General features: G+C 33.7%; 1 protein-coding gene and 1 pseudogene across 1 annotated transcript; both read right to left on the bottom strand.

The window, feature by feature from the left end:
* Nucleotides 1-14164, bottom strand: part of LOC115981023 — a 50239-nt pseudogene extending 36075 nt beyond the window's left edge.
* A 424-nt stretch (nucleotides 14165-14588) lies between these two features.
* LOC115979693 (bidirectional sugar transporter N3-like) lies at nucleotides 14589-20264 on the bottom strand. Its single transcript, XM_031101756.1, has 6 exons — nucleotides 20054-20264; nucleotides 16763-16799; nucleotides 15658-15868; nucleotides 15399-15560; nucleotides 15144-15263; nucleotides 14589-15048 (listed from the first exon to the last, which is right to left on the bottom strand). The coding sequence occupies exons 1-6, from the start codon at nucleotides 20094-20096 to the stop codon at nucleotides 14794-14796; spliced, it is 828 nt and encodes a 275-aa protein (XP_030957616.1). The 5' UTR covers nucleotides 20097-20264; the 3' UTR covers nucleotides 14589-14793.
* Nucleotides 20265-27274: the final 7010 nt, after the last annotated feature.

The following is a 27274-nucleotide window of genomic DNA, read 5'->3' as shown; positions in this document are numbered from 1 at the left end:
TTCTAGGTTTCACTTTTTTGTTAAATGCTCTAGCAATCCTATTTTGGTACCCTTGTGCATGGTATTGTGCCCTAGCTCTCTTCTCATCTATCAAAGCCAATTGCTTATATCTTTCTTTCATCCAATCTTCCTCTAGGACCTTGGTTTCCACTAGCACTCTCAAAGATTGTATCTCCACCTCAACAAGAAGTATCATTTCGCTTCAATAGACCAAAGAGTAAGGGGTTGCCCCAATCAATGCATGGATAGAAGTCCTGTAACCCCACAAGGCAAATGAAAGCTTTTCGGCCCAATCTTTGTATGTCACCATCATCTTGGCTAGGATATTCTTGATGTTCTTATTGGCTGCTTCTATGGCTCCATTAGTCTGCGGTTAATATGGTGAAGACTTGTGATGCTCAATGTTGTATAACCCCATGATCTTTCAAACCTCCCCCTCAAAATGGGAGCCATTATTAGAGATGATCTCTTGTGGTACTCTGATTTGGCAAATGATGTTATTCTCTATGAACTGTGCCACATGATTGGCTTTTAGTACGAAGTAGAAGGCCGCCTCTACCCACTTGGTGAAGTAGTCGATTGCCACTAGAATGTACTCATACCCATTTGAGGTCTCAAGGGCTATTCTCCTTATCACATCTATGCCCCAGATTGAGAAAGGCCATGGAAAGGTCATGTTGTATAGTTCACTAGATGGTATGTGATTCAAATTGGCATGTGTTTGGTAGTCATGGCAACTTTTCACAAGGTCTACACAATCGGTCTCTATCATATTCAAATAGTATCCTATCCTTAGGATCTTCTTGGCTAACATTCTCCCTGTTGGGTTAAGATAGCTTAACCCCGGTTACTTAATTCAATTACCCAAGTTTATTAATTAGGCTCAATTGCATGCAAATTGTGAAGGCACCAACAAATCACCAAAAATACTAATTGCAATGGAAAATAAATTAGACACGGTGACTTATTGACAAATGGAAAACCTCGCAAGGCAAAAATCCCACTAGGTGATTTTTAAGGTCACCACTCCTAAGAATCCACTATTCAACAATCAAGCGGTTACAAATATAAGGAATCTTACCAACTACCCTGGCCTATCCCGAAATACCAACCTACAGTTGAACCTTCACTCCAATACCCAATTGAACTTGATCTTATAGTAGCCTTCTTTCCTTTGATGCACAAACCTCCAATTTATGACTAACCATTTGCACGGATCCTAGTACATGACTAACTCTAACAACTTGAAAAGATGTTGTTGGCTGCAAAGTTCTTCACTTCATCAACAATGAAGATTAAGAAGCACTTGGTTACAAAACTTTATGGTGTACAAATGCAGTAGCTTCACACAGAGAAAATAAGTCTCTTGGTCTCTGTATCCATGTGTGACGGCTCTTAAAATAAACCTTAAATATGTCTAGGGTTGTGAGAAAAGAAACCCTACACAATTGCACAAGACTGGATCGAATTTCAGATCTGGAAATTTTGAAATCGTAATTCTTGATAGATCGAGTAGTTGTTAAAGGATTAGCCAATTACAATAAAGTATGAGCCTAAAAAGCAATCCGAGACAGAACCACAAAAAGCAATTATGAGAGAAGTCTTAACACAACTATCCCATAATTTACAATAGTACATAAGTCTAACACTACAACGAACTCTTGAAAACTTTGCAAAAAGAGAGATCATGGCATAATAGACTTGTAACCTGTCTTATCTAAAACATCTAAACAAGATTCATCAAGGCACCAGGTGTGAAACATAGACAAGTTGTATACAAGAAGAAACATATGCATAAAGATAGAAAAGAAACAACACATGTGAGACAAAGGTAAAGAAAGCATACATCATCTCATATATATATATATATATATATATATCAAAGAATACAATGTATGTAAAAAAATGGTCAAAGAACATGAAACATGTAATGAGAAAAGAGTACACCAAAACCTTACTACATCCCTCAAAACACTTTCCCTGTATCTAGTATATCCTATGCTAGCTCACCCCCAAAGAAAAGACTCCTCTCAAGTCTCATCTACAAAACTACTCCCCCTTTTTGTTAAGAGTGTGAAAGGGTGAATTACTGAGAGTTCATCATCTCATCATCATACTTAGAGCCAGAAGCATCATCGTCATCATCTCCACCAGAAGAGGACTCCTCAAAATGCTCAAGTGAAGGTGAGGGCGCAAAAACACCAAGGTGAGACTGGCAGCGAGCGATGCGACCAATTCTGGTGTTCATCTTACACATCTCATTGGATGGATGGTCAAGACAACTACCAAAATCAGCACGCATGTGCTGAAGTTGCTCCATGATGTCAGCAAGGGAGACAGCTGCCCTCGATGAGGAAGAAAGGGCAGATAAGGAAGAGGGTCGAGAGGAAAGGGATGCAGGGTCTGCAGGGGCTACATCTAAAGGCTCCAAACGAGGCCGCTTCACAGCAAGCTGCGCTGCACTCCTCCGAATAAACTCTTTGCTAATGGCACCCATGACATAGAAGAGAGAAGAAGAAGGAATGGTGACATGCAAGTGTGTGAGGATGCACATGATAGCCGAAGGAAAGATGAACTTATCACATGTGGCAATGTCTCGATAGCAATCCATAATAGATTCTATCATGTGTGATGGAAAGTCTATAGAAAGACCCTTCATGAGGGAAAGAAGGAAACAAGCACGAGGCTCAGTGATAGTGTTATAGTGAGACCATGGAGTGTGTACAAAGGTCATCACCATATTAAGGATTCATGGACCCTTAGCAAACTCAGTTATGGAGAAATTTAGAGTACCTCCTTACAACACGACCTTCTCACAAAAGAGTGAAGCCAACTTGTCTCTAGAAATGGAAGAAAGGCGACAATGACTAAGGTAATCTGGACAATCCACCCTAAGGACATGTAGTACCTCAAAAATGAGCTTCAGGGTGACTACAATACGTGTACCATGGAATACTGTAGTAAACCGAGGTATAGGGGTATCAATGTTGTGCATGTTGGAAATAAACTCCTGTATGAACCCGTCAGGACACCTCGAGGGTTTCTCAAATAGAGAAGCCCATCCCTGAGAGCTAAATGCACTGGGTAGAGGAGTTTCTAGGAAGTCAGACAGAATGACCCGACGAACTGAATGAATCGCCCTATCAGAGAAGTTCTCAAAGAAGTCATCTTGTTCCTTTTCATCATGGAATCGAACAGAATCAAAGGGAAATGAAGAAGAAGAAGAACCACGACGAATCATGTTTTTAGACGAAATTGATTTTTTAAGTGCCATAATAAGGAGACTAAATAAGAGAGAGAGAGAGAGAGAGAGAGAGAAGAAAGACACTAAGTCACAACGAAAGATAAGGCACAAGAAAGAAGAAAAGGAATGTGCAGTGCATGATAATGCATGAACATGTTACGTGCTAAAGTAAATTGCATCATGGGTAGAAACCCAATCCAACCTAACAGCACTCACAAGGTATAAACAATCACACAATCCTAGAATGCATGAAACATTGTTAAAAAGAACATAGAATGCAATGTATGAGCACGTGAGATCATTTTAACAAAACCCAACCAAAAAATTTTGACAAAAACACAAAAACCCCAAAACATTTCCCAAAACTAAAACCTAGGTCACAAAAATGCATGAAATGCATGAAGAAAGGGAAAAAGAAGAGATTTAGGGCACTTACTAAGAGATTTAGACAAGGAATAGGCCGAAAACTTGATGGGAGGAGGGATTTTGGTGAGAATAAGGTTTTTGGGTTGAGAGAGAAGTGGGAGAGATCGAGATAATTGAAAAGATTCAAAACCAGGTCGGACCTCAGAAGTATATATAGAAAATGCAGCTCGATAGATCAAGAAGGTATCGAGTTGCTATCTAGAACAAAATCTCGATAGATCGAGAGGTATCAAGGAGGTATAGACGGCAAAAATTCTCGATAGATCGAGGAAGGTATTGAGAAGCTAGATGGATCGGGCTATCTATCGAGAGGTATCGAGAAGAAACACAAAAATCTTGATAAAAGAGGCTTGTATCGAGGAGGTGTCGAGCAGGTATCAAGAAGGTATCAAGCTATCTATCGAGAAGCCTAAAGAAGAGTTTTGAAGAAGGAGAAATAACAGAAGATAAATGCAACCAAGATAACCATCAAAGCAAGCACTTAAAGAGCATGTTAAGCACAAAAACACAACCTCAACTCTAGATGCAAAGCATTCCTAAATCAAAACACACTAAACAAGTCTAACCAAATTTTATTTCAAAACAAGTTTAGACAATTTAGAGAGCATATACAGCCACATGTATTCCTTGTGATGGCCAAATCACATTGTACTTGTACAATAGTATCAAAAGTAGAAAAGAGTATGCGTGTTGTGTGTGAAACTTTTGCAAGAAAGCATAAGTGTCTCATCTTATGACAATAATGATATAGGAGGATCAAAAAATATTCACACACAATCATAACTGTTTGATGGGAACTATCACCTTCGAGGTACATCATATAACTCCTACATCTTCTAGAAACATGCTTGCAAACATATTAAAAGCATTTTTATTCCTTTTGCTTTTCATGTTCTTTGCATATTTTTCTTTTAAGCATATCAAGTATGGGCATATAAGAGAGAAAAGAAAATACCCAATTATCTAAGCTTGAATATCCTTATTTTGCTTTGCAAGTGCTATACCTTACCGAGCACAGCTTTTATGAATTGCACACAGATATCTTATGATTGACGAGTTTTGGTGGTGAGTTGGTTATTTATGCCTTTATTTTAGGATTTTCTAGTCCTTCCTGTCAAAAAGAGTGATTTACAATATGAAAGATAAGAAATCAACCAAATCATACAAATCACATAAAAGAGCCATAAAGCTCACATTGCTTAGTTGTGCATGAAGATGCTCATCTAAACTACAAAAGATACAAAGTTGAGAAACTTTATTTCAAAGGTCATCCAAGGTACACAAGTACCAGTATACACAAACTCATACTATTTTTGTATTTTTCTGATTTTTCTTTTTTTTTTTATTTGTGTTAGAACATATGTGATTTGATGTTAGAAACATATGTCAAATTAGAATTGGCTAATCCTTTTGACAAAATGCACTTTACTTGTAATTGGGTAGATCTAGGATGTGTTTAATACTTCAAAGTACAAGAGTTCAAGTCTAATATTGAAGCCATGCAAATCTGTCCAAGAAACAAGTGAAGAAGGGTTGTTCATTAAACCTGGATAGATTCCTGACAGATACTATCTATTGACGTCTCGACAGCTGCTTGACAGATACTATCTATCGAGAATTACGAAATCAGAATTTTCAGATTTGATTTTCAGCCCATGTTGACATGTATGTGTAGGGTTTCTTTTGTCACAACCCTAGACATATATAAGGCTTATTTTAAAGGCCGTCACATAAGAGAATAGAAGGAGAACATATGCAAAAGGTGATCGAGTGCTTATTCTCTCTGAAAGAAGTTACTGCGTCTTTACGCCTTAGGGTCTTGCAACCAAGTGCTTCTTGATCTTCATTGTTGATGAAGTGGAGAATTTTGCAGCCAACATCTTCTTCAAGTTGGTGAGTTAGTCATGTACTAGGAGCTGTGCATCTTTGGTTAGTCACATACTAGAATCCGTACAAAAGGGTGGCGTTCATATATTGAAGAGTTCAGAGGTTCTAAAGCAGTAGAAGGTTTCTACTGTAAGTTCATCTACAAGGATTGTAGAGTCTAGGGACAAAGGTTTTGTACTAAATCTGAAACTTCTCTTTATTATAGTGGATTGCTTTTCGGGAAGATTTCCCCCTAGGATTTTTACTGTAAAACTAGTTTGTTTCATTGGTTTTCCTAGGTCATCATATCTTGTCTTAATTACTTTTCCACTGTGCATGATATTGACATGATATTAATGTTTGTTTGTTTTAATAAGGTTTATTCATAATAAATCTAATTAACAACTTGGGTTTAAAACTTGTTAATTCTATCAACCATGGTCTAAATTTCCCACAATTTATTTTTAAAAAAAATACTTAAAACAAACAAACAAACAAACTAATAGGCCAAGAATGTATTGACCCCTTTGGTAACTTAATCAAATTAATTAACCAAGTGAAATTATTATATTCAATTACATGCAATAAGCATGGTAGAACAAACAAATCACCAACTAAGTTAAATGCAATGGAAAATAAATTTGACACAGGTGATTTGCTTACAAATGGGGAAAAGCACTGAGGCAAAACCCCACCAGGTGAATTTAACGTCACCGCTCCCGAAAATCCACTATTATCAAAACAAGCGGTTACAAGTAAAAGAATCCCAATACCTAATACCAACCTACAGTTGAACCCATACCCCAATACACGATTGGACTTGTAATGTAGTGACAATCTCTCCTTTCAATGCATGACCTCCAGTACGTGACTAACTGATAGACCAAAAACGTATTGACCCCTTGTGATGAATTAATTGATTAATTAGCCAAGTTCATTAATTAATCAAATTAACATGCAATTGTATGTACCAGCACAAACAAATCACCAATTAACTAAAGTATGTAGTAAAAAATAAATTGACATAGTGATTTGTTTACGAATGGGGAAAACCTACACGGCAAAAACTCCACCGGGTGATTTTAAGGTCACCACTCTCGAGAATCCACTATTATCAAAACAAGCAGTTACAAGTAAAAAAATCCTAGTATCTTATACCAACCTAAAGTTGAATTCTTACCACAATACCCAATTAGACTTGTTTTGTAGTGACAATCTCTCCTTTCAATGCAAGGCTCCCAGTACATGACTAACCAATTGCACGGATCCTAGTACGCAACTTAATCACCAACTTGAGAAAAATGTTGGCTACAAAGTTCTTTAGTTCATCACACGATGCTCCTTGGTCACAAAACCCTACGGTGTACAAATACAGCAACTTCTTCAAGAGAAAGGTGAACTAGGGTTGTGAGAAAACTTTGCTTCACAATTTTGCATAAACAAAACTTTGCTTCACACTTGTGTAACTTGTGTAACCTTTGACAGACCTCAAAATAATCCTTATCTATGTTTAGGGTTGTGAGAAAGAAAGCCCAAACATATACCCATGGATTGGATGAAAAACAGCTCAGAAAAACTAAGTTTCATAAACCTCAATGGATAGCCATCTATCGAGCTAGCTGTCGAGCCACAGGCTTTAATAGTTTTTAAACCTCGATAGATGCTAGTTGTCAAGCTTTAAAATCCAGCAATTCATTACTTGATTCTTGGACAAACTTGCATGGCTTTAACATTTGAACTTGAAACCTTATTTCTTGAAGCATTAAACACATCCTAGATCTACCCATTTACAAGTAAAGTGCATTTTGTTAAAGGATTAGTCAATTACATAAAATAGTGACATATGTTCCTTACATTGAATCACATATGTCCTAACAATCTCCCCCTTTGGAAATCCATGACAAAACCACAACAAACAAATGAACATATGAGAGAAGTCATAAATCACTCAACTCATACTCACTTGTTGAATACAATAAAATCTATCCTAATACAAACTCTTGAAAAACTTTGTAAGAAGAGAGTTTATGGCAAGTAGACTTTGACAACTTGTATTTCTGAGACACTTTAAACAAAACTCATCACGGCATCTTAGTATGAAAAAGAAATAATAAATTGCATACAATAAATAAGAAACATGTGTATAAAGACAAAAAAGAAACAAAACATGGAGAGATAGGTGAATAACATACATCAATATATATAAAAATCAAATATAAGTAAAATGTATGTCAAAATGGTCACAAGACCCATATACAAGAGATAATGTATCTAAAATAGAAAGAAAAGAAAGGATACAAAAATCCTCACTACATCCCTCAATATAAACACTCACCCTATCTCCTATACTAACCCTCCCCCTATAAGTATGACTACTTTCATCTCAAAACGACTCCCCCTTTTTGTCATGAGTGACAAAGGGTAAGTAAATCAAGTAGACATCTCATCATCACTAGGTGAGCCATCATCATCATCCTCAGCATCATCAGCACTGCCAAAGCGATCGTTACTCTCATCCTTAGATGCCTCGGGAGAGGAAGCCACTGTGTAAACACCCATCACAGCCTGTCGTCGCACAATACGACTGACACGGGTGTTCACTTGACACAACTCATCTCTGAGAGTGTTAAGATGAGCATCCATGCACACAAGCTGTGCCATGATGGCCTCAAGTGTCACTCCACCCGCTGAAGACAAAGGAGCGGAGGTGGATGGAGTGGTAGACATCGGAGGAGCTGTCATCTGTGTCTGGGGCTGCCTCGGTCTCAATTGATAAAAACAGAAAGGTGCGTATGCATGAAAATGCATAAACATGTGACACGCTAAATTAAATGCATCATGGGCTCAGCCTAATCCAAACATGACAACACACAACATAGCAACAAAGTAAACACACATCTAAATGCATGAAATATTGTTATAATGTGAGTGTGATGCAATGCATGAAGTTTAAAGTTCATTTGAACAAAAACCCATCCCAAAATTTTAACAAAAACTCAAAAGTTTTGAAAAATCTCAAATAATTTCAAAAACCGCGAAAGTTAGGTCAAAGATCATGTGAATGCATGATAAAGAGGGAGAAAGAATCATACCAGATGAGGAACAAAGATCTTGATACCAAAAATGAAGTGAGGAAGATGAAAAGATTGAGTTTTGGGTGTTTGGGAGTGAGAGAAGAAAGAAGCTATTGAGAGAGATTGAAGGAAAATGGATTTGAAATCGCGAGGCGTGAATTTATAGAAACATCATAATCTTCGATCGATCGAGAGCTATCAAAAGCTATCGATATTTAACAAGGCGTGTGTTAGCTATTGAACAACTTACGAGGAGCTATCGAGGATCTATCCAAAGGTTTCTACACAAAGGAAGCTCAATGGATCGAGATAGCTGTCAAGGAGCTATCGAGCAAACCGAAAGTTCCTCAATGGATTGAGATAGTTATCGAGAGCTATCAAGAATGCAATAAAAAGCAGCTGAAGAGTCTCGATAGATTAGTCTCGATGCTTAAAAATAGTTTTTCAAAGAGGAGAAAAACACAGATATGAATGCAATCAAGCATGCTACTCAACCAAAGATCCAAACAATATTTTAAACTCTCAAAATCATCTCTCAATCAAGAAAAATGTCATGCATTTAGATCCAAAACACACACACACACACTAAACAAGTCTAACCAATTTTATATTTCAAAAACAAATTAAGACAGTTTAGTGAGCATACATTAACACATGTATTCCTTGTGATGGCCAAATTACATTGTACCTGCACATATATCAGAAGTAGCAAAGAATATTGCGTGTTGTGTGTGAAAAATATCGCAAGATTGCATAGGTGTCTACATGTTATGACGATTTGAGATATAAGAAAATCACTTTAACTCACATACAATCATAACTGTTTGATAGGAACTATCACCTTCGAAGTACATCCTATAACTCCCACATCTCCTAGAATACACGCTTGCAATCATATATAAAGCATTTTGATTATTTTTGCTTTTTTTTTTTTTTTTGCATATTTTTCTTTTAAGCAAACCACACATGGGCATACATGAGAAAGAAAAGAAATACCCAATTATGTTAAGCATTTGACATTCCACTTTTGCTATGCTGAAGCATACAAATGTCATTTCATGATTGGATGATTGGTGGGCAACAGTGGTGAAATGGTTATTTATGCCTTTCTCTTAGGATTTTCTAGTCCTATGGTGTACAAACACAGCAGCTTCTTCAAGAACTAGGGCAAACTAGGTTTCCAGTCACACTATTGAATTGTGCTCTTGTGCAACTTGTGTCTCCTTTTACGGCCCTTAAAATAATCCTTATATATGTTTAGGGTTGTAAAAAAAGAAAGCCCAAACATACATTCACGGATTGGATGAAAATCAGGACTTCATAAATCTCAACAGACACCCTATCTGTCGAGTAGCTGTCGAGCCTCAGGCTGAAACAACTCTCTTTAAACCTCAATAGATACTAGCTGTTGAGCTTTAAAATCCTACACTTTCTGAGTTGATTCTTGCATAGACTTGTATGGCTTTAAGACTTGAACTTGAACCTTGTTTCTCGAAGCATTAAACACATCCTAGATCTCCTCAATTACAAGTAAAGTACGTTTTGTCAAAGGATTAGCCAATTACATAAAAAGTGACATATGTTCCTATTATTAAATCACATATGTCCTAACAATCTCCCCCTTTGGCAATCCGTGACAAAACTACAACAAACAAATGAACATATGAAAGAAGTCATAAATCACTTAACTCATACTCACTTGTTGAATACAATAAAATCTATCCTAACACAAACTCTTGAAAAACTTTGCAAGAAGAGAGTTTACAGCAAGTAGACTTTGACAACCTGTATTTCTGAAACACTTTAAACAAAACTCATCAAGTCATCTTAATGTGAAACAAAAATAATAGATTGCATACAATATATAAGAAACATGTGTATAAAGAAAGAAAAGAAACAACACATGTAAAGATAGGTGAAAAAACATGCATCAATAATATATAAAGCAAATATAAGTACAATGTATGTCAAAACGGTCACAAGACCAATATACAAGATGTAATGTATCTGAAATAGAGAGAAAAGAAAAAATACATCAAATCCTCACTATATCCCTCAACATACACTCCCCCTAACAAAAATCTCCTATACTAACCCTCCCCCTACGAGTATTACTACTCTCATATCAAAAACTATTCCCCCTTTTTGTCACAAGTGAAAAAGGGTAAGACTATCGAGTAAACATCTCGTCATTGCTAGAAGAGCTAGCATCTCCATCCTCATCATCATCGTCGTCATTAGAGTCATCATCGTCCTCGGATGCCTCGTCGTCCCCGAATGCCTCGGGAGGAGGAAAGGGAGACTCCACAAAGCCACCAAGGCGAGCCTGCTGTTTGGCAATACGCCGATACAGGTGTTCACCTGATACATCTTAGTAATGAGTGTATCAAGGCAAGCATCCATGCGCTGAAGCTGCGCCATGATCACATCAAGAGTCATACCTCCCACAAAAGAAGAGGGAGTGGAGGTGGATGGAGCTAAAGGAGTGGGAGGAGCTGCCGACCCAGACCGCCTCGAATGTAACTGCGCCTTGCTCCATTTAATGGTAGCGATGTCAATGGCACACATAACATGGAAGTGGTCGAAAATAAGAAAGGGAATAGAAAAATGGCATAAAATTCTCGTGATAGCCGAAGGGAAGATGAGCTTATCACGGGTCGCCGTATCCCTATATACATCTATGATGGAAAGAATGAAATGGGAGGGAAAATCTATAGTAAAATGCTCTAACAGAAAAAGCAAAAATCAAGCACGGGGCTTGGTAATAGAGATATAGTGAGAAAAAGGATGCAAAACAAAGGTCATGACCATGTTAAGAAACCTAGGGCCTTTAGCAAAGGCCGTACAAGAGGTGAACTGACGATCACCCTAAACAGATGGACACTCACAAAAAGAAGATATGAGCTCGTCTTTGGACACAGTCCTCAAATGATCACAACCGGGGTAGTCAGGATGCGCTACCCTCAGGACATGGAGCACATCGAATACAATATCAGATGTGACCACAATGCGCATACCTCGAACGTGAGTAACAAAAAGAGGTATTGAATAATCAAATTCATGCATGTTGGAGTAGAACTCCTGAATCAACACGGATGGACAAGTGACCAAGACGTCACATAGTGACTCCCAACCCCTACTGTGAATGACAGTGGGTAGGTTAGTGTCGTAGAAGTCCGACAAAATGACTTGGCATTCCAAATGAACACCTCATCTAGAGAAGTTCTCAAAGAAGTCCGATTTGGCCTTCTCATCACGAAACCGGACATGAGAGGAAGTAGGGTCAGAAGAATTGGATACCCCAAAACTAGGAGGGTTCCGGGATGGAGTAGACTTACGGTTAGGTGCCATGATGCAACTAACGTAAACTAGAGAGAGAGAGAGGGAGAGAAACACTTAGAAAAGTCCCAATACAGTTCAATATATAAGAATATAGAGAATGCAAAGTACGTATGCATGAAAATGCATGAGCATGTGATATGCAATAGTAAAAACATCATGGGCTTAGCCCAATCCAATCCTACCAGCACACATGTTTACAACAAAGTAAACACACATCGAAGAATGCATGAAACAGTGTTATAATGCAAATGAGATGCAATGCATGATGTTTTAAGATCAAAAATACAAAACTCATCCCAAAAACTTCACAATAACTTCATCAATTTTGAAAAAACCCAAAATTTTCAAAAAAATCCCAAAAAGTTGGGTGAAATGCATGAAAAAAGAAGGATTAGGACCCTTACCAAGTGAAGAAAAACTTGATCTAGGCCAAAGAATCCTTGAGGACGAAGTTTGGAGTGAGAGAGAGAGGTTTTGGGAGGTGAAGAGACGAGGCTATCGAGAGAGATCGAAGAGAAATGAATCTAAAATCACACTGAAGGAATATATAGAATCTCAGTAATTCTCGACAAATTAATAGGTGTCGAGCTTTAAATAGGTCAACAGATGCAGCTATCGAGCAGGTGTCTAGAGGTGTCCACAGCAAAAAGAAAGCTCGATGGATCGAGGAGCTCTCGAGCAACTTTCGAGGAGACAGAAACATTCTCGATGGATCGAGGAGCTATCGAGAAGTTGTCGAGATTGCGATTAAAAGAAGTTGAAATCTGCAATCAAAATACAACATTAATTAAGTTAGAGCATATATATAATTGGGTGAATAAAATCATATAATTTCTCAGCTAATACGCTTTTAATACTAACCCTTGGTGCATAAGTAATATACAAGATGATATATATCATCTCTATCACACATCCAAATGAGTTGATTGTGATGAGAAGCATAGCATTTTTTTTTTTTTTAAACATCATGTAGTACAACAAAAGTATTGAACTGAATAATGCTACCACATAAGGTACAGTTTGCAAAACTTGGGTTGATTTTTAAAAAAAAAATCGATAAAATGTTGCCCTACAATATAATAATCATTATATACACATTACTTATATCATTATTGAGAAAATAAAAATTAAAGCATGGATGTAATTTTTTCTTATTAAATTTCAACGCTGCTCTTGATGATTATTTTTTATCATCAAATCAAAACACCAATTGATTTTTAGTGTAGGTGGGGACTGAACACTAAATTTTTTGTTCAACGCACTACAAGAAAAAACGTTTATTACAACAACAAAAAATTATTGCAATAACATCAAAGTCATTGCAATAAATTTTGAGGTAATAAGTTTATGCAACAAAAATTTTCATTGCAATAATTATTAGGCATTTTAATGACAACTTTGATGCAATTATATATATTGTTACAATAATCATATTTGTTGTAATAAATAATTGTTTCATATTTATCATTGGAATAGATTCTAAAATAATTGATATCAAGTTATTGCAATAACATATTCGTTTCATGTTTGTCATTGAAATAGATTATAAAATAATTGATATCAAATAATTACAATGATGTCTTTGTTGCAATAAAATATCATCTTAGTTTGAATTACTTGTGCCTACAAAAAGGAAAGAAAAATAAAATGTTTACTCATAGTTTTCATTTTCATTTTATCTTTCTTTTTTTTTTTCTTTTTTTTTGAAAAAAAAGGAGAGTATCCTGACCTCTTGAACTCAAATGTTTTAATTATTTAACTCACCACAATGCTTAAGGGTGCTACAAAAACACTAACAGAAACAGCAGCGCAAATCCATCCTTGAAATTCAACGCAGAATTTTTCTTTCACTGCAGGGTGTGTGACAAGAAGGATTAAGGAGAACAAACCCATGTTCATAAAAACGAATACTTTGAGAGTTGAGTTCTACAGTCAAAATTCAACATTAATTAAGTTAGAGTATATATATAATTGGGTGAATAAAATCATATAGTTTCTCAACTAATATGCTTTTTATACTAACCCTGAGAGCCCTTGGCCCATAAATAATATACAAGATGATATATATCATCTCTATCACACATCCAAATGAGTTGATTTTGACGAGAAGCATAGCATTTTTTTTAAGTATCACGTAGTACAACCAAAGTATGGAACTGAATAATGCCACCACATATGGTACCAATTGGAAACCTTGGGTTAATTTCTTTTTAAAAATTCAATAAATTGTTGGCTTGAAATATAATAATCATTATATACATATTACTTATATCACTATTGAGAAAATAAAAATTCAAGCATGTATTATTTTACAATCTATTGTAATGACAAATATGAAACAATTATTTATTACAAAGAATATATCGTAGCAATAAACTGTTTATTGTAACAACATATATATCATTGCATCATAGTTGTCATTAAAATATCTAGTAATTATTGCAATGAAATTTTTTGTTGCACAAACTTATTACCTTAGAATTTATTGCAACAACTCACATCAACTATTGCAATGACTTTGATGTTATTGCAATGAATTTTTTTTTTTTTCTTTTGGGTAATAAAAATTTTTTCTTGTAGTGACTTATAAAGTTCATGTTAAAATTGGACATTGCATGTTAATGTGGAATAAGATCAACAACGATGAACAAATTTCTTTGATTCATATACATACTATTACAATACCAACATGTGCCATGTACGCAAGCAAAGAGAGAGGAAAACAAGAAATGCAACATGGAAGACACTTTTGGCCTGAACACTAAACAGTAAACTTAATGAATAACTAGATTATAAAGTAAATGTGAATTAAACTGGGCTTTCAACTAGGTTGAGGTCACTCTACGTTTCCATGCTTTTCTCAAGCTCCTCTAGTTGTTCATGCTCCTTTGCATCATTGTTCACACTCTCACCATTAGCATATGATTCAATATCAACTGGAAACACTTCAGCAGTCCCTAAAGTGGATATGATCGCAATATTTTTCAGCTGTTGATCCGGCAGTTTATTTTCCTCTATAACCTTCTTTTTGTTTCTGTATATTGCATATAGCAGCATCTGAAGTAGCCCCAAGAAAAAACCCACGATATTTGGAATCTAGACAATTAAGACAACAAGAAGAAATTAAGCTGAAATTTAATGGCTGAAAGTATCTGAAATAGTGAGAGAATTTGCAAATGGAGATTACTTACAGCAATACAAATGTCCTTGAGGAACAAACCATATGCAAACCACATCATGGCACTCAATGTGAGGAAAAATGATAAATTAAATGGCATAAACTCCACACTCCTAGTTCGAATTACTTGTGCCTACAAAAAGGAGAGAAAAGTAAAATGTTTGCGAGTAGTTTTCTTTAAAAAAAAAAAATTTAATTTTAAATTTTAAAAAAATAAATGGGAGTGTCCAAAACTCTTGAGTTCAAATTCTTTAATTATTTTACTTACCACAATGCTTAAGGGTGCTGCAAAAACACTAACAGAAATGGCAACGCAAACCCATCCCAAAAATTCGACCCGGAATTTTTCTTTCACTGCAAAGTGTGTGACAAGAAGGATTGAGGTGAACAAACCCATGTTCATAGAAACGAAAACTTTGAGAGCTAAGTTCTGCAGTCAAAATTCAACATTAATTAAGTTAGAGCATATATATAATTGGGTGAATAAAATCATACAGTTTCTCAATTAATACACTATTAATACTAACCCCAGGAGCCCTTGGCGCGTAAGTAATATACAAGATGATATATATCATCTCTATCGCACATCCAAATGAGTTGATTGTGATGAGAAGCATAGCATTTTTTTTAAGCATCGCGTAGTACAACCAAAGTATAGAACTGAATAATGCCACCACATAAGGGACCGATTGAAATCCTTGGGTTGATTTCTTTTTAAAAATTCGATAAAATGTTGGCCTGCAATATAATAATCATTATATACACATTACTTTTTATCATTATTGAGAAAATAAAAATTAAGCATAGATGTATTTTATTTTTTTTATTAAATTTCAACACTGCTCTTGATGATTATTCTTTATCATCAAATCAAAACGCCAATTGATTTTTAATGTAGATAGGTTTTGAATTCTAGATTTTTTGTTCAACACACTTCAAGAAAAAAAATGTTTATTACAACAACAAAAAATCATTGCAATAATATCAAAGTCATTGCAATAATTGATGCGAGTTGTTGCAATAAATTTTGAGGTAATAAGTTTGTACAACAAAAATATTCATTGCAATAATCACTAGATATTTTAATGACAACTTTGATCCAATAATATATATGATGCTGCAATAAATAATTTATTGCAACGATATATTCGTTGTAATAAATAATTGTTTCATATTTGCCATTGCAATAGATTGTAAAATAATTGATATCATGTTATTGCAATGATATATTCGTTTCATGTTTGTTATTGAAATAGATTGTAAAATAATTGATATCGAACAATTACAATGATGACTTTATTGCAATAAAATTTCACTTAGAAATTTTTGTCATAATAGATTGCAAAAATAACTATTATCAAATTATTGTAACGGTGTCTTTATTTTAAGTTGTTGCAACAAATTTTCCTAATGTAATACTGATAATTATAAGTTATTGTAACTAATTATTGTAAATGCGATAATTTATCACTTTAAAGTTATTACTGCAACGATTTTTTACTTATAGATGCAATATTTTGTATAATACCACTATACTAATGTTGTTGTATTAACATTCGGTATAATAGACTTATTTTGGTGTAGTGACAATAATAAACATTACGAGTTGAAAGCGGTGAAATTAATACTTACACTGGAGCCAAGAATACCAGGAACGAAATAATATTACCTGGCAGTAAAAAGAATAAAAGTTAATTAAATTATTAGTAAAATTCGTTATGTCTATTACTGCTTTTTTGTGATCAACTAAACAACCAAGGGTAACAACTTTTCACTGGCAACAATATAGCTGAACAAAATTCAAGAACATGCATACTGTGCTAATGAGTTTAATAGTTAATGATATTCACTTGAACAAATAAATTACTAATATTTTCTGTCCTAGAATAAGGAAGGTGGATCCACAAATAGATCAGAACGAATTTCATACAAAAGTGTAGTAGAAGTTAGGCTTGCTACTTAAAATGTTAGTTCGTACCCACCTGTTAAGTTAACTAAAAGTACAATTTGGACAATCTATTCACTTATGCTAAATATGTGCAATAGACAAGTTAAATTATTTTGAAAAATATGGGAAAAAAGGGGTTAGGGAAGAGTGGCATAAAAACTTATAAAAGTTCAAGTGAAAACGGGACTCCGGATGGATTAATCAAAGAGGAAGATGATGATGAAAGGTGGACAAGTATAGACAATATATCATAAATGAGATTTTCCAAAAAGGAATAAGTGCCTATTTGTTTACACTTTCCCAACCCAAAAAGCACTTTTTGAAACCATAAACTTAATATATGCGATTTGTGATGTCTAAAAAGCAACTTTTTAGAAAAAGTTGCGTTTTGAAAATGCGAAGAGAATGCGCTTTCTAAAATTGGAGTTGTTCAGAGCATTTTCCAAAAGCCCATATGCGTTCATAAATCCTACTGTTGGACTCTGTGTTCAAATCCAAACACAAAAAAATCAATAACAAATTCTCAAATCAGCTAAGGAAAAAAAAAAAAAAAAATCAATCCCTTACGGTAATAATTTAAACTTCATCTCTATGGGCGATTATACGAACTAGAGTAGCGACAACAAAGTCGAAGCCAACGGAAGAGAGATTGTGAGACAAGAGCAGAGGCATGTCATCGTTAAACTCCGTCTCTACGCCACAGAAGTGGGATTCCTTGTCCCCTGACCTTTCACCTAGCGGCATTTTCTTTGGGTTTCTCAGTCATCGTTGAACTCTGTCATTGTTGATCTTTCTCAGTTCTCACTCTCTCCCCTTTGTTGTAGTAATAGTTTAGAGGATGTGAAACAAAGCTATAAGTTTATGTGTTTTGATGGGATAGAGGGAAAGAAACTTGCAAATGAAGTGGTAAGAGAAAAGAGAGAAAGGAAGAGGAAAAAAAAAAAAAAAAAAGAGCTCTGCACTGGAATGTTTTGGAGGAAGTGGTAGGGAAAAAAGGGGAAAGAAGGAAAAAAGAAAAGAAAAGATAAGAGTACGCGTGTGGAGGAGAAAAAAAGAGGGGGGGAAAAAAGGAAATATGGATGAAAAAAAAAAGTAAAGAAACAAGGGAAAATAAAATAAAGAATGAGAAATGTTATCACAATATTTTCACAATAAATTTTAAGTGGTAGGTTATTATTAGTTAATATTGGTGAGAAAAAAATAATTTTTTTAGAAAATTTGAAAGTACTTTTTAGAATAATTTTTTAGAAAGTATTTTCACAATACTTTCACAATACTTTATATATACATTGTCATTTTTGGTAATTTACCACTCAAACCGTCACTTTTATAAGTACTAGCCAAATACTCAGCATTTTCAAAAAACACTTTTTCATACTGTACTTTTTAAAAACCCCCACTTTTTCAAAAAACCCAATTTTGAAAAGCTGAACCAAACTCACCCTAAGTAACACAACTAGTAAGAATCTGGAACATACATGAGAAGAGAACTCATCCACTGAACCGAAATGACTTAAAAATAAAATTGGTCATTGCCCGAATTGGTATCAAACAAAGTACTCAACCAAGAAGAATGTCGCAGTGAAACCTATGAGCCTATGAGGTGACTGATCATCACTGCCATGTCCCATGAACTTCAAAAATCCCAACCTCTCTCTCTCTCTCATTATGGAGAAAACAAATGCTGGGCCTCAAGTAAAGCCTTAGCTTTTTCTTTGAGCTAACCCCATAATCTCATGCAGAGAGAAAAATAAGAGAGGTGAGGAGGGGTAATAGGCTTATGGAGCATTATCTATTAGACAATTTTTTTTAGAAGAATATATATAGTCACATTTGGTTTTAAAAATATGAAGGCCAAAGATTAGGTAAATGGCCTATGGAGCTTCATATAATGTTATAAATAAATCTAGTAAATTTATAATAAATAAAATAGTAACGAAAAAGTCTAAAAATTTAAACAAATTTCCAGTCACAACATATATAACATAACTTCTTAATTATCAAAATTCTTTAAAACAATTACAAAGTATGAGAAAATATAAAAATTGTTTATTTAATTACATCGATCAATAAAAGTTTTTTTTAACAAAAAATAGAACGAAAGAAAGCACCTGCAAAAATGGCATGTTTGAAAAAAATAAATAGTGAATGTGACAACTTTCAAACATTTCAAATTCTGCAAGTTATATACAACTAAAGAAACAATATTATAACTCTCCTTCTAATCAACAGCTCTTTCTCCGAAAATTTAAAAGGCAAAGAATTTTTTGACACCTAAAAGATAAATTTAAACCATGTCCCACCTCATAGAGGAGTATGTTAAAATTTCAGAAGAGGAGTATGTTAAAATTTCAAAGTCAATCATATTATTAATTATTTAATTCCATTACCATATTAGCAAAAAAAAAAGGTTTTTCTCTTTCTTCCCTTTTAAGATCTTTTTGAAAGCTCCTTTCACTAAAGATGAAGAAGGTGACCAAAGCTAGACAAGTAAAGGACCATAGATCATTTTTAAATTAAATAATTAAATTTATTATTTTCTAATAGTTTAAATTTTTGGAACAAATGATAATTTATTATAATATCATAACAACAACTTTTAAGTTCAATCCCTCCTCACCACCATTCCTCCCATTTAAACTTAATATGGGCAGGTCAAGCAACCCATGCTCAAATTAAAAAGAGAATATTAGTTTAAATTTAAATGATTAGATTCACATTTTCTAAGAACTTCAATTTTTTGGGCAACTAATAATTTATCAACAATAAATTTTAATTAAAGAAAAAAGAAGAAGAAACAGGAGCGCAAGAAGTAGAAATCTGGAACAAATGAGATGAAAACTCATTTCCTCAACATAAAAGAAATACCGAAATTACTTATAAACAATATTGGTCATGACCCGATTGGTATTAAAGTACTAAACCAAGCAGGTGAATGCCGCAGCAAAAATTATGAGAGTTTATTGTAATGTTACCTAGGATCCCAAAGGTAAATGCCAATGTGGGGTGACTGATCATGATTGCCAAATCCCAGATAAACAGTGAAAAACCCAACCTTCCTCTCTCTCTCTCTCTTTCTATGGATAAAACAAAAGCAGGGCCTCAAAGTGAAACGAGTGAAACTCTAGCTTTCTCTTTCAGCTAACCCCACAATGTCATGCAGAGAGAGAAAAAATAAGAGAGGTGAGGATGAGTAATAGGCTCAATGGAGCTGCATATATATAAGCACATTTATACACACAAAAAGAGAGAAAAATAAGAGCGTGTGCGTATTGTTGCATTGCATGACAGGTGGAGCATTAGTAGGAAGCCTAGCACAAAATCATTCACTTAACTGCAATCCCCAAACCCACATGCACCCAAGTCGCGTGAGAACAAATTCTTATCAAATACTAACATATAACTAGTAATTAAGTATAAAGTCCGTACTATGCTCAATGCAATGGCTTAGGCACACTAAAAGTGGGGCAATGAGTTTTTTTTTTTTTTTTTAAATTCAAATATATATTGTATTTTACCTTTACTCTTAAAAAAACCAAAAAAAAAATTTAATAGAAATTTAAACTCATAAATAAGCGTTAGGTGAATTAGTCATGTTAAAAAGAAAGAACAATAAATTTCTAATATTTAAATATTAACTAAATGTTCAAAATAAAAGCTCTCACATAAGGTAAATGTCAGATATACTCTGATATTTATGAACGTTTATGAACATTCCTTCATTTTCATTAAATATTTCTGTGCTTGCTTTTGTTTGATAGCACAGTTGCATTTAAATCAATAGGTTTCGTGCGGTAGAGTATATCTGATATTTATCTTATGGGACCCTGTGATCAACGCGGTTATATGAGGGAGGTATAGGACAAAAAATTGATGAGATATTAACAATGATGATGATGATGATGTTCAGATCTTATTCTTTCTTTGTTTTATTTTTTTACCTGGCTGAGCTTTGTTTTGGAATGCTAAGTGGAGCATTAGCTAGTTAATGTTTTAGTCAGTGACATAAACACGTTTAGTGTGCATTTAGATAAGAATGAAAAATTAAAATTATTTCATTATTTTGTTTATTTTGTTACTATTTATGGCAGATTTTTTGGCACAATTCATGAGTTACATTGTACTATTTCAATTAACTTTTACCTTTATCTATAGTACTTTCAGTAAATTTTTCAATTTCAGCAAAATAAGCGGTATCCAAACACACATTTAGAAATAAAGATTCAATTGCTCATTCTTTTTATCAGTGTTCAATGTGCATGCTAGGTGAAAGGAATAGTTAGTTAACATTGAGGAAGGAGGGATTTGTAGAGCGAAGCTAGGATTTTTTGTTTGGGACCAAATTTTGGTATTAACATTTGGGGGACAACTTATATTTTTATAACTAAATATTTAAAGCTTTTAATATTTATAGCTTAAGAATAAAAAATTAAAATTATTTCACTATTTAGTTTATTTTGTTACTATTTATGGCAGATTTTCTGGCACTATTCATGGGTCACATTGTATTATTTCAATTAACTTTTACCTTTATTTACAGTACTTTTAGCAATAATTTTTCAGTTCCAGCAAAATAAATGGTATCCAAACACACCTTTAAAAATAGAGATTTAATTGCTCATTCTTTTTGTTAGTGTTCAATGTGCATGCTAGGTGAAAGGAATAGCTAGTTAACATTGATGTCGGAGAGATGTGCAGAGCGAAGCTAGGATTTTTTGTTTGGGGGCCAAATTTTGGTATTAACATTTGGGGGACAACTTATATTTTTATAACTAAATATTTAAAGCTTTAAATATTTTATAGCTTAAGAATGAAAAATTAAAATTATTTCACTATTTAGTTTATTTTATTACCATTTATGGCAGATTTTTTGGCACAATTCATGGGTCACACTATACTATTTCAACTAACTTTTACTTTTATCTATAGTACTTTCAGCAATAATTTTTCAATTTCAGCAAAATAAGCGGTATCCAAACACACCTTTAGTGATAGAGATTTAATTGCTCATTCTTTTTATCAGTGTTCAATGTGCATGCTAGGTGAAAGGAATAGCTAGTTAACATTAATGTCAAAGAGATGTGCAGAGCGAAGCTAGGATTTTTTGTTTGGGGCCAAATTTTGGTATTAACATTTGGTGGACAACTTATATTTTATAACTAAATATTTAAAGCTTTTAATATTTATAGCTTAAGAATGAAAAATTAAAATAATTTCACTATTTAGTTTATTTTGTTACTATTTATGGCAGATTTTTTGGCACTATTCATGGACTCCACTGTACTATTTCAACTAACTTTTACTTTTATCTACAGTACTTTCAGCAATAATTTTTCAGTTTCAGCAAAAGAAGCGGTATCCAAACACACTTTTAGAGATAGAGATTTAATTGCTCATTCTTTTTATCAATGTTCAATGTGCATGCTAGGTGAAAGGAATAGCTAGTTAACATTGATGTCGGAGAGATGTGCAGAGCGAAGCTAGGATTTTTTGTTTGGGGCCAAATTTCGGTATTAACATTTGGGGGACAACTTATATTTTTATAACTAAATATTTAAAGCTTTTAATATTTATACATAGCATAAAAGAATTTTTTTAAATTTGGAGGGGGCCATGCCTTGCTATAGCTCCACGCTTGGAGATGTGTAAACCCAAAAATAGGAATACACTTAACCTCAAAAGCTTAAGCCCAATAGTTATAAGCTCAATTATAACATATAGAGATACACTTAACCAAAAAGGCTTAAACCCAATACGTATGAGTTTAATTATATTATTATATTAACTAATATATTTAATTTCTCATAATTATTCAATGTGAGACTGTACTCACACATATATACCCAACAATCTTTATTTTGTGTGAAACTTTTTTTTCTCTCTTAGTTTTAAGCTCTATATTCACTCTCCCTAAAGGAAGGACCATTGGGTCAAAACAATCAAATTTCTTTCGGCGTTGTCTATTTATAAGACTATTTGTCTATTCCCTCTTGGACAATGAATATATTACTTCTTAATAAGAAATAATCTTTCTTTCCACACCAAGGAAATCTAAATTAATACCCAACAATCTTTATTCAATGTAAGACTTTTTTCTCTCTTAATTTTAAGCTCTATATTTTTTATAAGAGTATTTGTCTATTCCCTCTTGGAGAGTGCATATATTACTTCTTTAATAAGGATAGCCTTTCCTTCCACACCAAGAAAACTTAAATAAATACGTAAATTAATTTTTTCTTCCTCAAGTAGGAAAACCAATTAACTTTCCAAGTCACACATTAACCTTCTTCTTTTTTTTGAGAAACAACACACACACACATAGGGGCGTAGCCAGGAATTTTTACTTGGGGGGACCGATTCGAATCATGAAGGTTGAAATCGACGACGATGAGTATCATCGTTGTATGGATAGTCTATATTTTTAGGTTGATATAGACCTTATTTGAGATAAGCTCGTTGGATTTTATCTTGTTTGTTAATAGAGAATTCACATATTTGTTTATGTGATCCTGGATCACGATCTATCTCTTCAGATTGAATTCTTGAACATTTGGAGGGGTCAGGGTGTTCATCAGGCATTGAAGTATCAACATTTGTTTCTACAGCCACAGGTGTCCTAATTTTTGAATTGCTAACATCTTTTTTCTTAAAAAATGCATCAATTGTTTTTCATTTGCTTATAATTTTTTTAACTTTAAGAATATGACTCAAAAATTAACCTGAAAAGAAGTTTAAAAAATAAAATTTTAATTATAAATTTTTACTTAGTTATATGGATGTTATTCATACTCAAGAAAAAACAAAATTTTCACTATAATTTAAACATACAATCCATTTTTAATATGACTTTAATTAATAATAAGTCCTCAAACAAAAACAAAAATTAAACACACAAGTATTGGTACACAACATAAACCAAACAATTTAACAACACCCACAGCCACATCCACAGTCATATGATATCTAACTAATCAAAAATAGATAATAAATCAAAACAATTTTACCTTAGAAATTTTGTCTTCACAAAGTGCAAAGATGGGTCACCCGTGTGGTAATGCCTACTGCCTCTACCTAACTGCCTCCAACTTTAGATCTTCCCTTCAAGACTCATCACAAACAATCTCCCCATGCCTTCAATTATGTATTTCTCTAAAAATCTATGAAAATATAAAGAGCATGTAAATATTTAGGTGTAGATAGTTGAGAAAAAAAAAAAAAAAAAAAAAAAAAGACACTAAAAAGATATGAATGTCTAATGATTAAGAAAGAGAAGAAAACTCACCAGTCACCAAGTTCCAAAACTAAAGCTGATGAAGAAAGAAAAAATTGGTCATGATTTTTTTTTTTTTTTTTTTTTGAATTGTGAGTACAAAGGACTGGAGTTTTGGGGGCTGGTAGGTAGGCAACGGAACCAGTGGAAATGAAAGTGTATCAAAGAAGACAAAACAAAAGAATAAGAAGTAAAGAAAGGGATTTTGTGGGTCAGTGGGTGGATTTTTTGAGATGAAGAGAAAGTGAAGTTTTGTTTTTTGTGTTTGGACTTGAGCGGGTCAGCTTGTTTTATTTGGAGTACATAAGGTGATAAGGCCTAAAACTAAAGTCGGGCTTAGGAGAATATTTGAGCTGGGCTTGGAAGAATAGTTGAGAGTGGGCCATGGGGGGGACGGCTGTCCGATATTGGGGGGGCCCAATTTTTTTTTCTACCTACTCTAATGGAAAAATAAAAAAATAAATTTGCAAGGGCTGGGGCCCCCTCAAGCCACTATGTGGCTCTGCCCCTGCACACACACACAAAAGGAAGAGGGAAAAGGGTTCTAACACAAAAGCACATCATAACTCCACTCAAAAGTCGTAGTAATTTTTAAAGAAAAGCAAGGCAAATTATACTATACACGACACATTTTCTTAAACAATATAAGACAATTACCCATTCTTTTAAGTCACACCTTAACTTAAATTCCATCAACTGTCTTCATTCCACTTGGGATTCTTTCCTCTTGGGATGGCTCCATCATCTGTCTTCTTTCTTCTTTCCAAGTCACAATATGAATTCTTGCCTTTTGGTAGAGTCATCACCTTCTTTTAAAGAGTTGTTTGGGTACTGACGCAAATTACTAGTATATGCAATTTATAATTTCCTTTTTTTTTATAATCGCAATATATAATTTTCTTAAAAGGCTAGTTTAGGTGAATATGATGCTTTCTGATGCACTTCCTTATTTTTATGATGTATTGCTTACCAAGTAATTAATATGCACTTTCACGTCTTATTGGCCACCAATAATGCTATGACATGGACATGTATAATTTGTTGAGCCACTAATGTCATTAGTGAATCATATAGGCAAAGCTGAACAGGATATGTGTTTACCTTTTTTATGTGGTCAGGGAATTTGAAATTCATTCAAAAAAAAAAAAAAATAGTTGACAACAATGGCAATTCTTTCCTTTTAATGAGGCTTGATCTTATATTTTGTTTGCACATATATTTGGTATAAAGGGTGATATCAGAACCCAACATTGAAACCATTGCTTTCTCATCATCATTGTTAAGAATCTCCCTTAAATTTTTCATTATTTAAAATCATTCAAAAAAATATTCCACAACAATGGCTTTTCTTGACTTTTAAAGAGGGTTAATCTTATATTTTGTTTGCGCATATATTTGGTGTAAAGGGTGATATCAGAACCCAACATTGAAACCATTGCTTTCTCATCATAATTGTTAAGAATCTCCCTTAAATTTTTCATTAATAAAGGTATGAAAAATTGTTCTCACGATTTTATTACTTGTCATACGTGATTGTAAGAACATTCTCATTAAGAATGCAAAATGCTATAAATGCTAAATTTTAAATCAGAACCCAACATTGAAACCATTGCTTTCTCATCATCATTGTTAAGAATCTCCCTTAAATTTTTCATTATTTAAAATCATTCAAAAAAATAGTCCACAACAATGGCTTTTCTTGACTTTTAAAGAGGGTTAATCTTATATTTTGTTTGCGCATATATTTGGTGTAAAGGGTGATATCAGAACCCAACATTGAAACCATTGCTTTCTCATCATAATTGTTAAGAATCTCCCTTAAATTTTTCATTAATAAAGGTATGAAAAATTGTTCTCACGATTTTATTACTTGTCATACGTGATTGTAAGAACATTCTCATTAAGAATGCAAAATGCTATAAATGCTAAATTTTAAATCAAGTTCGTAAAGAGCACCAAAAAGCAAGCTACAACAAACATACTAAACTTAAAAAAAAAAAAAAAAAAAAATAGCAACTGATCTACAGTGAGCTTTCATCTTTGAAAGCTCACTGTAGCTCCAATCTTTAAAAAAATATTATTATTTTAATGCTTGTGGTGGAAAATGTGGATTGTGTAGTTGTTTTTTATTATTTTAATGAGTAGTTTTTATTATTTTAAATGAAATGGTAAAAAAAAGAACATTTGATGTTGGATGTATTGTAAAATGAGTTGTTAAAATTGATAAAGTGGCTTTTTGAAATGCTAAATGCTAAAAAATTTAAAAACTTCGATGGAAATGCTCTAATTAAATCAATTTTCTAGTTAGCATGAAATATATGCCTGATTGAAGCAATAAATATATACATAATTGTTTTTTTCATTATTTTTTGGCTTGATTTTGTCATATATTCGAAAGATCAAAGATAAGAATAATTATCAATCATTCAATCCAACATATCAACAACAAAAAATAAATCTTTATCGGCTACCTCCAGGTCCTGATCATTCACCATGGCACCATGGGTGGGTATCAACCTTTTCCATTGATTGGGTTCAAAATATTTAGAATTCTATCTGGGCTCAGCAAGCCCAATGATCTTTGAATAGGGTACACTTTCCTGTTATAGAAGAGTACAACATTTTAGTCAAAGACACCTGGATTAATAATGATCTTGTTCTAGTGTCCAATTAGTAGGATAAGGTGGGATAAGGAACACCATGACGCGGATTTTTTTTTTTTTTGATGAGGCCATGATGAGGATTTTGAGCAATACAGGAAGCGTCAGCTTTGATATTTTTTCAATAATGGTACCATTAAATCAAGAACATGTAAATTAATGAAAAAACAATTCTTTGATTACTAGGTATACAAAGTCGTAGACGCTTGGGAAAGTTTCAATTTCATGTTTTTGAGTCAGCCAAAGTTTCGATAGTATCTTCTTGA

Source organism: Quercus lobata, chromosome 3 (genome assembly GCF_001633185.2).
Source record: "Quercus lobata isolate SW786 chromosome 3, ValleyOak3.0 Primary Assembly, whole genome shotgun sequence".
NCBI classification, from domain to species: domain Eukaryota; kingdom Viridiplantae; phylum Streptophyta; class Magnoliopsida; order Fagales; family Fagaceae; genus Quercus; species Quercus lobata.
This window is presented reverse-complemented; position numbering and strand designations above follow the sequence as displayed.